General features: G+C 38.2%; 2 protein-coding genes across 9 annotated transcripts in view; both read left to right on the plus strand.

The window, feature by feature from the left end:
• Nucleotides 1–9,710, plus strand: part of kdm5ba (lysine demethylase 5Ba) — a 29,150-nt gene extending 19,440 nt beyond the window's left edge. For 4 of the 7 annotated variants that reach the window (XM_083534780.1, XM_083534779.1, XM_083534778.1 and 1 more), the window contains exons 16-28: nt 644–825; nt 977–1,101; nt 1,196–1,346; nt 3,060–3,174; nt 3,256–3,611; nt 4,746–4,884; nt 4,984–5,163; nt 5,298–5,450; nt 5,635–6,045; nt 6,124–6,211; nt 6,304–6,506; nt 6,603–6,869; nt 8,972–9,710. In XM_083534780.1, coding sequence (XP_083390906.1) covers nt 644–825; nt 977–1,101; nt 1,196–1,346; nt 3,060–3,174; nt 3,256–3,611; nt 4,746–4,884; nt 4,984–5,163; nt 5,298–5,450; nt 5,635–6,045; nt 6,124–6,211; nt 6,304–6,506; nt 6,603–6,869; nt 8,972–9,106 — 2,505 coding nt within the window. In that variant the 3' untranslated portion in view covers nt 9,107–9,710. The remainder of the gene's footprint in view (nt 1–643; nt 826–976; nt 1,102–1,195; nt 1,347–3,059; nt 3,175–3,255; nt 3,612–4,745; nt 4,885–4,983; nt 5,164–5,297; nt 5,451–5,634; nt 6,046–6,123; nt 6,212–6,303; nt 6,507–6,602; nt 6,870–8,971) is intronic. The other 3 variants (XM_083534784.1, XM_083534782.1, XM_083534783.1) reach the window with 1 other exon arrangement.
• Nucleotides 9,711–10,449: 739 nt separating this feature from the next.
• The window catches only part of ipo9 (importin 9), a 41,362-nt gene continuing 36,767 nt past the window's right edge, over nt 10,450–15,044 (plus strand). The window contains exon 1 of one of the 2 annotated variants that reach the window (XM_083534074.1): nt 10,450–10,706. In XM_083534074.1, coding sequence (XP_083390200.1) covers nt 10,505–10,706 — 202 coding nt within the window. In that variant the 5' untranslated portion in view covers nt 10,450–10,504. The remainder of the gene's footprint in view (nt 10,707–15,044) is intronic. The other variant, XM_083534073.1, reaches the window with a different exon arrangement.

The raw sequence follows: 15,044 nt of genomic DNA on the forward strand, positions 1-15,044 counted from the left end.
TTTATGTAACACACAGAATATGCAATGGCAGATGCAAGCGTGGAGCAAGAATGTTTATTATAATTTAAACAGACAAACAAATCCAAACTGACAAGCAGGATCATGAATGTAATCTTTAGGTCGGTCGGGTGATTGTCAAACAACAAAATGTGGTCAAAACATGTCGGACACATAAATGTGCGTCGTGGAAAAAAAGAACGGAATAGAAATTGAAGAACACAGTGACAGAAAAGGGATAGTTAAACACAATCAAATCGAAGGGTAAACTAAAATTAGCTGTAAACACTTAAGAAACATGAGGGGAAATAACCAATAACAAGAGATGGTGGCTAAAACATAACATGAAACACATGGCACATGTCAAGTCAAGTCAAGTTTATTTATATAGCGCTTTTCACAACAGACATTGTCTCAAAGCAGCTTTACAGAAATCAACAGTCAAGGTGAATGGTGTGCATTTATCCCTGATGAGCAAGCCATGGCGACTCATGTAAACAAAGAAATGCAGAAGTATTTAGTGATTCAAGCCTGCATACACTGTGCTATTCTGTGTATGGCCTGAATGGGGAATTTTTTTCCTCTAATTACATTCTCTTGTTACATAGATTATTTTTTTTTTTACTAAGGCTATTCGTGTTCTTAGGGTTTGTGGCATTCCCAGCAAGTGGATTATGATGAGCAGCCAGATGAAGAGAGGCAGTGTTCTAAATGCAGGACCACCTGTTACCTATCTGCAATCACCTGTCCCTGCAGTCCTGGCCAGCTGGTGTGTCTACACCACATTGAGGACTTCTGCTCCTGTACCCCCAACCATTATACACTGAAGTAGGTCTTTATATGTTTAAATGTAGTACTTTGATTTATTGCCATGTAATTATGTATATTTTGATTTAACGAAAGCTACTTTGGCTTGTTTCAATAAACAGAATTGTGCCACTAAAATGTGATGTTTATTTTTTTTTCCATGGTCATGCAGTTATAAGTATACCTTGGGCACATTGAACCAAATGTTCAAGGCTTTGGCAACACATGCTGAGTCATACAGTGACTGGGCTTCTAAAGTTAACAAAATTTTAAAGGCTGGCCAAGACAATAAAAGTGGTAAGGGTTCTAATTAATAAATTACAGCAAGCGTACAGCCCTTCCTCTTTGTATGATATTATGTTAAAGTTTTTATCATTTGTTATCCCACCAGACTTGGAGGAACTTCGTGCATTGATTGTAGAGGCAGAGAAGATGATTTATCCTGAGCTGGATTTGCTATTCCATCTAAAACAGACTGTCAATGAAGCAGAAAAGAGTGCCTTAATGGCCCAGCAGCTACTCAACGGGAAGAGACAGACCAGGTAGGTCCTCTGTATGTGCGTATAGTATTTCAAAGAGTAAAAAGAGATCATCGTTCTCACTAATCACGTAATTATATGTCGCTTATTTTGCTGCTGATATTAAAGAAAATTCGTTTAATTCTAGGTAGTAGTTTAATATTAGGTAGGTAGCTAACTAGAGTTTAGACATGAACAAGTTCAATCCATGGGGGATAAATGTAATTTTTGCATGGAAGGGACTTTTTAAGAAAACACCAAGCAGCATGATGCACCTAAAACATCAATCATAAAATTTTACAGTATTTTATGCAGAAAAGTATTTTTCTTTTTATAGAATAAATTTTAATTTAAGATAAACTTTTTTTTTATCCATAGACAACCAATAAAGGAAATGAGAAATCCTGTTTTTGCTTATACAGTAAGCATTCTGGTGTACTTTGTGGTCTAGGGCTGCTGATATTTAATATATACTTTAAATTACCTAAAATAAAATGTAAAAAAGAGAAATTACACGAATACCTTCTGAAGCAAGTGTATCTTAATTATTTATTAAAATGATTTATGCTTCTTATTCTATCACTGTATAGTACTTACAATTATATACTTGTTTACATTTTATTATTTTACATTCTATAGCTTACTTTTACAGAATTGTGGAGATTAAATATCATCTGACTTTTTATTGTCATAGCACAGTGAATACAGTATTTGTACATACATAGTACAACTGATAAAGTACATTCAGAAAATATTCAGACCCTCTTCACTTTTAAAAATTTTATATAAATTTTTTTTTGCCTGGTACTACATTTTACAATTGATTATTTTTCCCAATGATCTAAAAATAATGACAATTAAATTCTAGAAATTCTAGAATTTTTTTCACTTAGTTGAAGCACCTTTGGCAGCAGTTACAGCCTTGAGTCTTTCTGCATATGACGCAACAAGCTTTGTACACCTGGGGAATTTTCTGCCATTCTTCACTTCCAGATTGATGGAGGGCTGCAATGATGGTTGTCTATCTAGAACTTTGTCCATCAAGACACAGGATCTTCAGAGCTTAGTCCGAGTGACTAGTGGGTTCTTGGTCACCCTACTACCCCGATTACACAGTTTGACCAGGCGGCCACCTCTGGGAAAAGTCCTGATTACGCCACACTTTTTTCCATTTGAGAATTATGGAGGCCACTGTGCTTTTGGGAATCCTTCGTACAGTAGCAGTTTTTTGTAGCCAGATCTGTGCCATTCAACAATTCTCTCTCCGAGTTCTACAGGCAGTTCCTTTGACATCATGCTTTTATTTATTTATTTATTTTTGCTTTGATATGCACTGTGAGCTATAAAGCCTTCTATAGAGGGCTCATTTTCATGTATTGTTGCAAAGGGTCTGAATATTTATGTGCGTGTGATATTTCAGTGTTTATTTTAAAACATTTAAACGTTGACTTTTCTGGAATTCTGTTTTCACTTTGTCTATACTAAGTGTAGATTAATAAGGACAAAAATCGAAATTGAAACGATTGTAGTATAGGCTGCATGACCTTACTTGACCAAATTTTTTTTTATTTAAACGATTGTAGTATCAGGCTGCATGACATGACGACAAAATTGAAAAAAGTGAGGGGAACCTGAATACTTTCTGAACTCAAGGGATTCTTTTTCATATCTCTTTCAGGCTGCATTCATAAATTTATCATTGCTCGTTTTTTTTACATTTGAACTTTGTTTACGTAGGTATCGCTCGGGTGGTGGGAAATCTCAGAAACATCTCACTGTAGAGGAGTTGAGGTTATTTGTACAGCAGCTATATGACCTGCCCTGCACCATTAGACAGGCGCCTTTTCTCAAGGTACTGAACAAGGAACCCCATCTTCCGATACTCCTAAATTACTTAAGAAAAAAAAACAAAGAATGTTAATGATATCCACAGGCTCTGCTCAGCCGAGTCAGGCAGTTCCAAGAAGAGAGTTCAGATCTCCTGGCTATAGAGATGCCCAGCTCTTCAGCCCTGCAAGCTGCCCTGGATGAAGGCTCAGGCTTAGAGGTAGACTTGCCAGAGCTTGATGTGCTCAGGCAGCGACTGGAGCAAGCACGCTGGGTTGAAGCAGTACAACAGGCCAGCACCGAGCCTACCAGCCTCACCCTGGAACTTATGAGAAAATTGATAGACCAGGGAGTGGGTTTGGAGCCTCATGCCTGTGTGGAGAGGACCATGGCCCACCTACAAGAGCTGCTCACTGTGTGTGAGCAGTGCGAGGAGAAGTCACACAGAATGCTTGTGTCCAGGTTAGGTTCTATATACACCTTCTTTTAGCACAAACAAGTAGTATGAAGTTAAGCTAAAGTAAGCTTAAATTAACTAATGAAGTAGAAAAACAGACTCAACTGTGTGTGTGTGTGTGTGTGTGTGTGTGTGTGTGTGTGTGTGTGTGTGTGTGTGTGTGTGTGTGTGTGTGTGTGCTTTTTTTTGCAGTACAGAGACATCATAGAAATGCCATAAATATGTAAATGTTGAATAATGCATGAATAAAATAGTTCAAAATTATAATACTGTGTGCCATTTGTGTGCTAGGCTAAATTTATTTTATATTTCTGTATTTACTTTCTCATGTGAATGCTGTTTTTTTTTCTGTGTCTCCTCTGTTTCAATATTTACTATAGATGAGTTGTTCTTTCTTGATTCCAAAATTGGGTGTTTAATAGATAGCAGATTAATAGCAGCATACAAACTTGAGCTGCCAGGTCTGAAATGACTTGTTCCTATAATTTACTTCCTTATGTGGAGGTTCTGAATGATATTTGACCCAGTCTGTAAGTAACCCTTTGTAGCCTTGCAGTGAGAAGTGTTAGTGGTCAAATGGAATAGGCATATATGCAGACTGACTTGAGTCTGCCAGGATTGCATGTGTTAAGAGCAGAATTTCACCTACAAACCAAATGAATTGTGCATTGGCCCACCAGAGAAAATGTGCTGAGCTTGTATTTAAAAATTAAAGTTGCTTCCTGGGTAGATTCAAAGTATTAGTGCATTGTACTGGTGGGCAGTGCAGTAACTTTCCTATATTTATATTTGGAAACTGATGGTGCTTTTAGTGAAGATTTATTTTATAAATGTAAACTTATTTGTCATTTCATTTATTTTTTATATGTGTACAATACTATTTTTTATTATATTTTATATAATAAATAGTTTTGTTAGTCTGTTGTGGCTTCCATCATTTAGCCTTTTTTCTGTCTATGCCTCAGGGGGTTTCCAACCCTATTTTGAAACCCACAAATATATAGCAACTTTGCCCATATCAGAACAAGGAGAAATGCAATTTGTGAATATAAAAAGCATGTATATTATTGCACAATAGTAGATACTGCATTTTGCTGTTTATTTAGAATTTTTTTCCTTTTCTAATTTGTTTGAAATAGACCTTGCCAGAATATAGAGACATTGGAGAAAATGCTGCTGGAAGTAAGTAGTATCCAGGCTTACCTGCCAAACTGTCTCCAACTGCAAGACTCAGTCCTCAGGGCCAGAGAGTGGATCCAGGAGGCAGAAGCTTTACAGGTTAATCTCATGCCAACCCCCTTCACTATTTGTGTTGTAAAGCTTGACATTTTTTTTATAATTTATTTTTGACAATTTATGTTGTCAAATATTTTGCAGCTTGGAGGGCGTGTTCCTGGTTTTTCCTCCTTAAATGAGCTGATCTTAAAAGCTAAAGGCATCCCTGTCCTCCTGGAGCCTTTGGCACGGCTAGAAAGCCTTGTGTTTGAGGTGCAGGCCTGGAAGGAGAGTGCAGCAAAAATGTTTTTGTTGAAGTACTCCTCTCTTTCCCTTCTGGAGGTAGGCAAAACATCTTTAATATGAGCACATGCTATGTTTTTACATTAGTTCCAAAAGTATAGATGCCAATCTTTGAAAATGCAAAAGAGCATGAAAAGTATGTAAATGGTAATTACACTGTTTGTTTCCTTAAGGTACTGTGCCCCAGATGTGATTCAGGATGTCAGAAATCAAAGTCAAAAAGAGTGAAAGATGTTCATCCAGCTGTTAAAAAAACTGGCATGAAACTGAACAGTCTTGGTGATGTGGAAAGAGTGCTCTCTGAAAGCAAAGACACATCTTTAGCAGTGCGTCTTTATATATACTTTTCTCCTTTGTATCCTAAAAAGAGTGTACGGTTCCAAATAATATTATGTGCCACATGCAGCAAAAGCTTACTAAATTATTTTAATGCTTAACAAATTGTATTGTTTTAGTTTATAAAGGTTCATTTACTCAGCCTTATATAATAATTTAATTGTTATCCAACAGATGGCTACTCTTTGTGAGGTACGCTTAAAGGAAATGGAGAACCTGAATACCTTAAGGACCGTAAACAATGCAAAGTTTTTGCCCACAAACAGCTTGGCTCCTACAGTCTGCCTATGTCATACAGTGCCAGCAGGCCCCATGCTCCAGTGTGAACTCTGTCTTGATGCTTACCATAGTGGTTGTGTGCCAGGGTACCAGGATACACAGGCTGGGCATCCTTGGCTGTGCCCACTGTGCATCCGAACTGAAAAACCACCTTTGGACAAGGTGCTGCCCCTGCTTGCTTCTCTCCAACGTATTCGAGTACGACTCCCAGAGGGTGACGCGCTTCGTTTTATGATTGAGAGGACAGTGCGCTGGCAGCACAGAGTACAACAGGTCTCACCATTTAAACAGCACTTTAATGAAAAAGTGTCTTTTAGTCATGATGATTTTTGTGCTAGTTTTTTAGCATTTAATGCTTAAAATATACTGCATTTTATTTTAAAGATAAGACCTTTCTCTGGAAAACCTTCTCAATCCCTGGATGGGACAAGCGGGTATTTCTACATGCAGCATTCATGCATTCCTCTCAGTGGTGCGTAGATCTTATTTATTCATAGAAATGATTAGCAGATGAGAACAGTTCTAGTATATTTGAGTGCATGTTGTGCGTGCTGTGTGTTTCAGTTCTTAGTCCTGAAATAGAAGAGCTGCTTGTGGAAGGACTTCTTCTACAGGTAACCTTGCCTGAGCTGCAGCATTTCTACCAGGGGTTGCTCAGCAGATTGTGTCCCTCACATGCCATACAGAGCAGTGATCATGATCACCAGTACCACATTGCACAGGACAGTAGCCTGAATTACAAAAGCTCACCGCAAGGAAAGGTCCAGGTTAGACACCAATGTCTTCTCATTTATGCGTTACTATAAGGGGAAAAACATAAACCATTAAAGAGTCTTTTATATATTCTGATTATATTTTTTTAGGATTTAGCTTTAGTTGTGCAAAAGGATGATGAGAAGCTAGATAAGAACTCCAAGAGGCACTTGGAGAAAGAGACCTTGGATATGCTGGACAAAGACACTGTTAAGAAGCCCAAGAAAAAGAAGATTAGGACAAACAAGGAGAGGATACATGAGAAAAGAACAATCTCCTCATCTGGTTTAAACTCGGACTCACCTTCTTCAGAAGACTCTGAGGAGGACTGGTCCATATGCTCAGCAAAGCAATGTCAACAGCCAGAGGGAAATGAGGTCCGTTTAAAATGCTTTTTCTGTTATCATATAGCGCAACATTGTATCTTCTGGTGTGAGTGTACAATGGCATATTTGTCTGCTGCTATTTTATTTTCCATTTTCCACAGATTTGGACATTTTCTTTTTAAGTATTTGCCAATTGGATACAATGAATACTGCTTAGCACTGAAAAGATAGACCAGTCAGCCATAACATTAAAACCAATGACAGTTAACATAAATAACATCAGTAATCTTGTTACAACTGCACCTGTCAAGAGCTTAAGGATCTGAATACCTGTAACAAGGGGATAACCAGGTGCATATTCAGCATTCACTTAGGTAAGAGATGGCACAAGTCTGCAGTATGGGAACTTCCGATCCCTTCTTTTTTTGGGAATTTTTGGGACCTTGCATTCATGTGGATGCTATTTTTAAACATACCAGCATCCTGGATTTGCCAGACAAAAAAGTCCAATCTATGCAGGCCTCACTTTACTACTTACAAGATTTGAAGGAGATCCTGCAAACATCTTGGTGCCAGATAACACAGCACACCTTTAGTCCTAATAAAGTGTAAAATAATGCATACGCATACTGACCATGTACGTGTCTGCATGCTGTAGCATTAGATTCTCTTCACTAGAATTAAAGCCCCTGTATGTTTCAGCATGACAACAACCCTATGCACAATGCAAGGTCCACAAACATGTTGTATGCCAAGGTTTAAATGAAATATCTTGACTGGACTTCAAAGAGCAACACCTTTTAGGCTTGTCTAGAATGCCAACTAATGTATTCCAGTGCTCCTCATGCATTATTAGTGTCTAAGATCACTATTGCTCTTGTGGCTAAGATGGCAAAACCCATAGCCACATTACATTTAGTGGAAGGCCTTTCCTGAATTCCTATAAAGTTGGGATGCTGTGTAACATGTAAATAATAACAGAATGCAAATCTCATAAAGCCATATTTTATTCACAACATAACATAGTAAATGTTTGACCCAAGGAGTACCATTTTAAAGAAAAAATAAGGTAGTTTTTAATTTGACGACTGTAACACGTCTTTAAAAAGTTATATCAGGCCATCGTAACTACTTTTAACAACAGTCTGTATACATCTGGGAACCAAGGGTCCAGCTGCTGGAGTTTTGAGAGAGGAATATTGTCCTATTTTTTTTCTCATACAGGATTCTACCTGCTCAGCAATCCTGGGTCTTTTTTTTTTTCTTCTCAGCTTCTACCAAGCAATGCCATTGTATTAGATGCAGAATTTCATTTAGCATTGTCTTGCTAAAATATGCAAGACCTTCTGCAAAATAGATTTTGTCTATATGGTCCCTCTCTTCTTTAGTCTGGAGGATTCAGCAAAATGCAGGATTTTCAAAAACAAAGTCATTTTGATTCATCTGACTACAGAACAGTCCCCTCTGTCAATTTTAAATGAATTTGAGATATTAAAAAACAAAATTTTATGTTGAATAATATTCTGCAATGGTTTCAGAATTTGTAGACTTTTTTTTTTTTTTTTTAGATTGGTGAACCTCTGACCATCTTAACTTTACATTTACATTTGAGGCATTTAGCAGACGCCATTCTCCAGAGTGACGTACAAAAGTGGTTTAAGTCTATCAATGAATAAGTCTACACTGGTAGTTTTTTTTTTTTTTTTAAACAAAGCAATCTTGGAAAGTGTTACTTCTGAGAGAGTCTGCCTCTCTAAGATACACTTTGTATAACCAATCATGTTACTGATCTTTCCAATTAACCTTAGTAATTGCTAAATGTTTCTTAGCCCTTTTTTCATAAGCAACACATTTCCAGGCTTTACTTGCTCCATCCCAACCTTTTGAGATGTGTTGTGGCCATCAAATTTAAAATTGCCTTATTTTTTCCTTAAAATGGTACATTTCCTCAGTTAAAACATTTGATATATTTTCTGTGTTCTATTGTGAATAAAATAGGTTTCAGATTTGCAAATCATTGCATTCTGTTGTATACATTTTACACAGTGTGCCTTTTTTTGGAATTGATGTTAAACAAATTATGCTTTGCATTATTATAAACCCTGTGGATTATGGTATAAAATTGAGAATGGTTTTCATCTATTTCCTTACAGGTAAACTGGGTTCAGTGTGATGGCAACTGTAACCAGTGGTTCCACCAGATTTGTGTGGGTGTGTCTGCTGAGCAGGCAGAGAATGAAGACTATGTGTGCATCAACTGCTTGATAAAAAATCATTTGACAAATTAAGGACCAAATCTCTTTTGGATAAACAAAAGTTAGATCACCGTGTATGTACCAGATCTTTCTCCTGGCCCTCAAAAGTCCCAATCAGTCCTTATTGTTATGTTCTGCACTATAGGACTGAACCAAAACAATTATTCTATTTTTAATGGCCTTTTTCATCTTGCCTAGAGGACAGGATGCAAAGATGTACCTCAGGTGTTTCTGTTCCATAAATATACGCCAGATGGACATCCATTTCCCCAAATGGAAAGTTGGATGAGGATGTTACCTCCTAACATGCTAATAATTCTTTCCACTTGACTCCAGGGCTGTCTTTCACCAAACTAGATTAATTAGGCTAAAACGGAAAGCTATGAATTTATTTTTTAAAACCATATCTGGTAAATGTCTAGTATGCTTATTTATTTATCCCAGCAATAAATAAGCTGGTTAACTGATTTTTTTTTTTCTGCTTTGATCGCTTTTCTTCCATTAGCGATGGTTGTATAGAATCCTGATTTAGCTTGTCTAATTATAGTAGCAGACCGAAGTGTGAAAGTTTTTTGTGACCATTGCTGTTTATTTTCTTTATAAATAAACAATAACAGATGTTCATTGAAGAATAAAATGGGTTGTTCTTGCTTGCAGTTTCTATTACAATAACTGTTTTTTAAATCCTTCATTCCTCTAGTATGTTTAATATGGTTACAAAAAAAAGTTACACAAGCCATTTACCATCTAAAAGCATGTCAGCAACAGCTGCAAAATCATCTTTTCCTGATTCTTTCTTTTACTTAGTTGAGGCTTTAAATGCTGAGAATAGAATAAAAGAGTAACACAACTGCAAATGATGTGCAGCATAGAGCCAACTGCTACCTATATTGCATCATAAGGCTGCGAACGAAAGTGCTATCTACCTGCCAAATAATAAAAAATCTAAATTACACACATTTGGCTGAACTCATTGTGATCACGGTCAATATTACTTCCAGTGTCCAGATCCAGAAGACTTAAAACAACGACTTTACGATGACTAATGCTGAAGCAGTGGAATAAACCAGTTAGTCACGTGCCTATAGACCATAGATGTTGGGAACTCGGGATGTCTAAAGATTCATCAGGGGGATTTCTCAGGGAAAAGAAGCTTTGTAGCTATCTAGTGAAAACGTATCAGTCAACGTATCAATTGCTGCTTCACGTTCAACTACCCGGCCTCGATTAATGTAAATGATAATGACCCAATAACGAAGGTCGAAAGCAAGGGCCGACTCTTGTACGTCGGGTTGAAAACAATGTGTATAATGTATACCAGTAGGTGGCGGTAATGTCCCCCGAAGTCAGCTGCCAGGATCAAGAAGAAGCAGTCAAACGGCGTCATTTACAATCTCCCCCTCCTTTCTGCATGGCGGGCACTGCTCGCGGATGTTTCTCCTTCGCATAGGAGAGGTTGCTAGAAATATGGCGGGTATGGGTGCTACGACTCCCGGCACCGTTTCGGCCGCAGGTCCGGTTCAGCAGGGACTTAAGGAGGCCTTAATAGAAACGCTGACGGCGATCCTGTCACCGGTTCAAGAAGTACGCGCCGCCGCAGAGGAGCAGATTAAAGTTTTGGAGGTGACGGAAGGTAAAACCGTGCTAGTTTTAGCTAAGTTTCCTTTACTTGCCCTTAGCACGGATGCTTTAAACAGAAGGGGGAGCAGAGGCACCGGCCTGCGCCGTGACACGCGGATCGCTGCTGCATTAACCACTTAACTGTTATTATTTCTATCAGTCCATGTGGCTTCATGTTTACACAAGCATGCTTTAAAATATTTGTTTGGCTGAGTTGCTGTCAAGCGCTAGACATATCTCTCTAAGTTAGACCTAGCCTTTGTAAGCCATGTGCAGCGTGCCGGCTGTCCACACACTTTCAATTGAGGTTGAAATAAAAAAAGACACGAATAAAAGCAATGCTGTAAAGTTGATATAAAAAGTCTCTACTATAATAGTTGACAAACTGTAGAAATGGGGTGTAGTTTTTATACATACTTTGGCAGGCTCCTTTTTTTTTAACCTACGATAGCATCCTCATGATAGAGATTATAGTTCTGCCTTTAGCAGCAGATAAATATCTATTCTAGTGTAAGAATGTATTGTAGTATATGTAGCAGCAGATAAATATCTATTCTAGTGTAAGAATGTATTGTAGTATATGTAGTGAATAATGCGTATAGATCAAATCTGTTTATCGAACTCCATAAAAGTAGGTAATGTTTTTGTTTGTTTTTAAAACCTGCAACCCACATTTTTAGTTTGTTATTTAGGCGAAGCACCTTATCAGAATTGCCTGATATGACAAAGTGTAAAACTGCAATTTAAAATAGCCATCCTATAATAATGTATACACGGTACACACTGGCTGAGCATCATATAATACCTACGTATAAGAAAAGCGAGAATTTCACTAATTTGCTTACAAAAAAAAATCTTTGAAATATCTATTTCACCAATATCCTCGTAAATTCATAAAGATTGTTTATGCGTGGATATATGCAAAACACACCAGGGGTCTTATTTATAAAATTTCCTTTGCGTGGAAAATTGGCGTACGCCCGTTTCCAACCCTGTTTTGTGCGTACGCCACTTTCCAGCAAAGGTTGTGATTTCTAAAAATGTAAGAATGTGGGTACGCAGGGCGCAGTTTACTTACAGGTGCGCACATTCTCCCATTAAGATTTTTTTCTGGAGACACAGAAGGCCAGAAGGGGAATTGGCGACACATACGGCGAAGTGGTGAACTGAAGCCAGATTGTAGGAAGTAAATATGAGAAGAACGGTTGTGTTGATGCCTCACACACATTTAACTTCAATCCATATCATATATTAGATCCACGTTATCATGAAGATTAAATCCAGCTGTGCTATTTGGGCTTGTACTGAGTTATATTTCATGAACACCCTGTAAAATCCAACTCTTAAATACAAATTCATTCTAAATATTTATTCAACGCTGTCTCACCATTACAATTGTCCGCTACAGGAGCACAGGAGAAGGAGACGACCATTAGATAACTGCAGAACACAGTATAAATAACTAAATATTTTCCTTAAATACTGTGCATATATCATCAAATGCCAAATTCTGAAAAATACAGTGCTCACACAATCGTTATTATTTGTGTCCTAACTATAATTGTGTTTAACAAATAAAGTTTAACTCCAGGAAACAAAAGCCGATTTTGGAACTGAAAGATGAACTTATTAGAGACAGGATTGTCAAATATCTGGAACTGCATGCAAACTTGACATTAGAAAAAGCCTGATTATTGCCAGTCAGAGCAAAACAGCAGGCTGATCTTAGGCAGGGGGAGGATGAAGACCTAATGTTAGAAGCTGTACAAAAAGAGAAATAGTCAGAATTCATCTAAAAGGGCGAACAAGCCTGAAAAGGGAACTAATTGGACACATTTCCAGAACAGAGGTAAAGATAAATGAAAGAAATCACGCTGTATAAGATGACTCAAAGCACCATACTATGTAAAGCAGTGGTCTTCAACCCCCGATGACCCAATGTTTTATTTTGGAAAATTACCGGATTCTCTCCGCCACATCTGTCTATTAATCACTCTTGCATGTCATGATGCCTCGGTCACATGTCTTACCTAAATCCGCAACCTTCTTAAAGGAGCTGCTTCGGCCGCTAACACATAATACATTACCGCTGAGGGATCTCTGCCCAGCCAAAGATGCTGTGTGTCACCAATGCAATAGGACAGGCCACTACATGTATCAATGCCATTCAAAGACTGTGCTTCAGGAGGTTGAAGAGGACTGTGATTCAGACAAAGGGCAAGCTTTCCTCGGAGCCATAGATTAAAAATACAAGGCGGGTGGGTTCTGATATGTTCAGATCTTAGAGCGACCCGTAAAAATGAAAATGGACACTGGGGCAGACATCACAGCAATACCTGAATCAGTCTTCCCTCAGTTTAACTCAAATAAAAACAATCTCCTGAGGAATACACGGAAAACACTGATTGGACCAGGAAGACACATTCTGGATGTAAAAAGGGTGTTTTCTACCACCAGTTCTAAAAAATGACAAAAAGATACGCAAACACATCTATGCGGTCAAAAATGTCTTCACACCATTCTTGGGCAGACATGCCATTGAAATGATTAACCTCATTATAAGACTGGACAACATCACAGAAGGTTTGTGGCATGAGAAATAGGCAAGAGAAATATCCAGGACTCTTCATAGGCTTAGGTGAGCTGAAAGAGGAATACAGGATCAAGTTACAACTCAGTGCACCACTGTATTCGGTAAATGTAGCAAGACAGATCCCAGTACCTTTAATAAATGAGGTCAAGGAAGCACTTTCCAGGATGGAGAAGATCGAAATTATCAAGAAGTTTGATGGACACTGTGACTGGTGTTCTAGGATGGTTCCAGTTCTTAAGCCTGACAATACAGTGATATTGAGATCTGTGTCGATCTAAGTTTTTTTTATAGTCAGTGGCTCACACATTAGGCTAGTTAGGCAGATCTTCACAAAGCTAGATGCCAATTCGGGATTTTGGCAAATCCGTTTGGCTGAAGGGTCACAACAGTTGACTACCTTCTTTACACCATTTGGGCATTATTCTTTCAAAAGGTTTCCCTTTGGAATCTTCAGCTCTCCAATATGTTCCAGATGAGAGTGTCAGATTTTGGAGGAAGTCGTATGTTACATGGATGACATTCTTATATATTGAAGCTCTCTTGAGGAACATGACATAAGACTAGACTGCATTGAGGAAGATCCAGAGTGCTGGGTTGACACTTAACAAACAGAAATATGAATTTGCAAAGAGAAAAGTTAAGTTTTTAAGCCTCGAGCTGTCTTTGGCTGGATTACAGCCAGACCCAGACAAACTGAAGGAAGTTGAAAATATGCGTGAACCTACTAATGTGTCTGAGGTACGCAGCTTTCTGGGAATGATGAACCAACTCTGGACGTTCATTCCAGACCTAGCTGAGAAACAAAGCCGAGGGATGCTGAGGAATGAGCTTTTCACACCACCATCTTTATCACTTTTTGACTCAAGCTAGGACACTTCGGACTGGGAGGAGTGATCTTACAAAAGATTAGTGATGCATGGAAACCCCTAGTATACACATCTAGAGCGTTAACTGAGCAGAGATATGCTCAGATAGAGAAGGGGACCCTAGCTCTGGTGTGGGCATGTGAACGTTTCAGTTGTTAACTAATAGGAAAGCATTTCCTCTCGAGACAGACCGTAAACCACTCCTAAGTTTAATAAGCACAAAACATCTGGATGACTTACCGTCACAGTTACAAAGATTCAGAATGAGAAGAGATATTTCTGAGATTGAAAATGTTCCAGGTAAACAATTCGTAACACCCAATACGCTATTCAGATTGCCGTGTACAAATAATGGAACGGGTGTTGAATCAACTCTAATGGAAGACACAAATATTTACCTTATTTGCCCAAATAAGAGAAAGCTTTCGAACTTAAGTGCTGATTGGATGAAATTTGACGAGTTAAAGAAAGACCCCATATGCAGCCAAATATTGAGGTTCTAAGAACACAAATGGCCGAGAACAGTACAAGCCAACGACAAACTTAAACCTTTCTGGTTAGAAAGAAAAATCCTTGATGGACTGCTTTTACATGGAACAAGATTGATAATCCCTGATTATCAATTCTGAAAAACGATCATCCTGCACACCAAAAGGACTCAAGAAATGTCGCCAAAGAGCAAGACAGTCCGTTTGGTTGCCTGGCCTGAGTACACAATTGTGAGCATTGGTGCAGCAATGTGATGAATGTAGAAAGGCATCTACTAGCTGTAGAACCACTATAACCAACAGATTTTCCTTCTTACCCATGGCAGATAGTCGACTACTATTCAAGACACATTGATGTAGCAAAATTGTCATCAACTTCCTCAGCAGCCATAACAGTACAACCA

This window comes from Silurus aristotelis, assembly GCF_946808225.1.
Source record: "Silurus aristotelis genome assembly, chromosome: 28".
NCBI lineage: Eukaryota > Metazoa > Chordata > Actinopteri > Siluriformes > Siluridae > Silurus > Silurus aristotelis.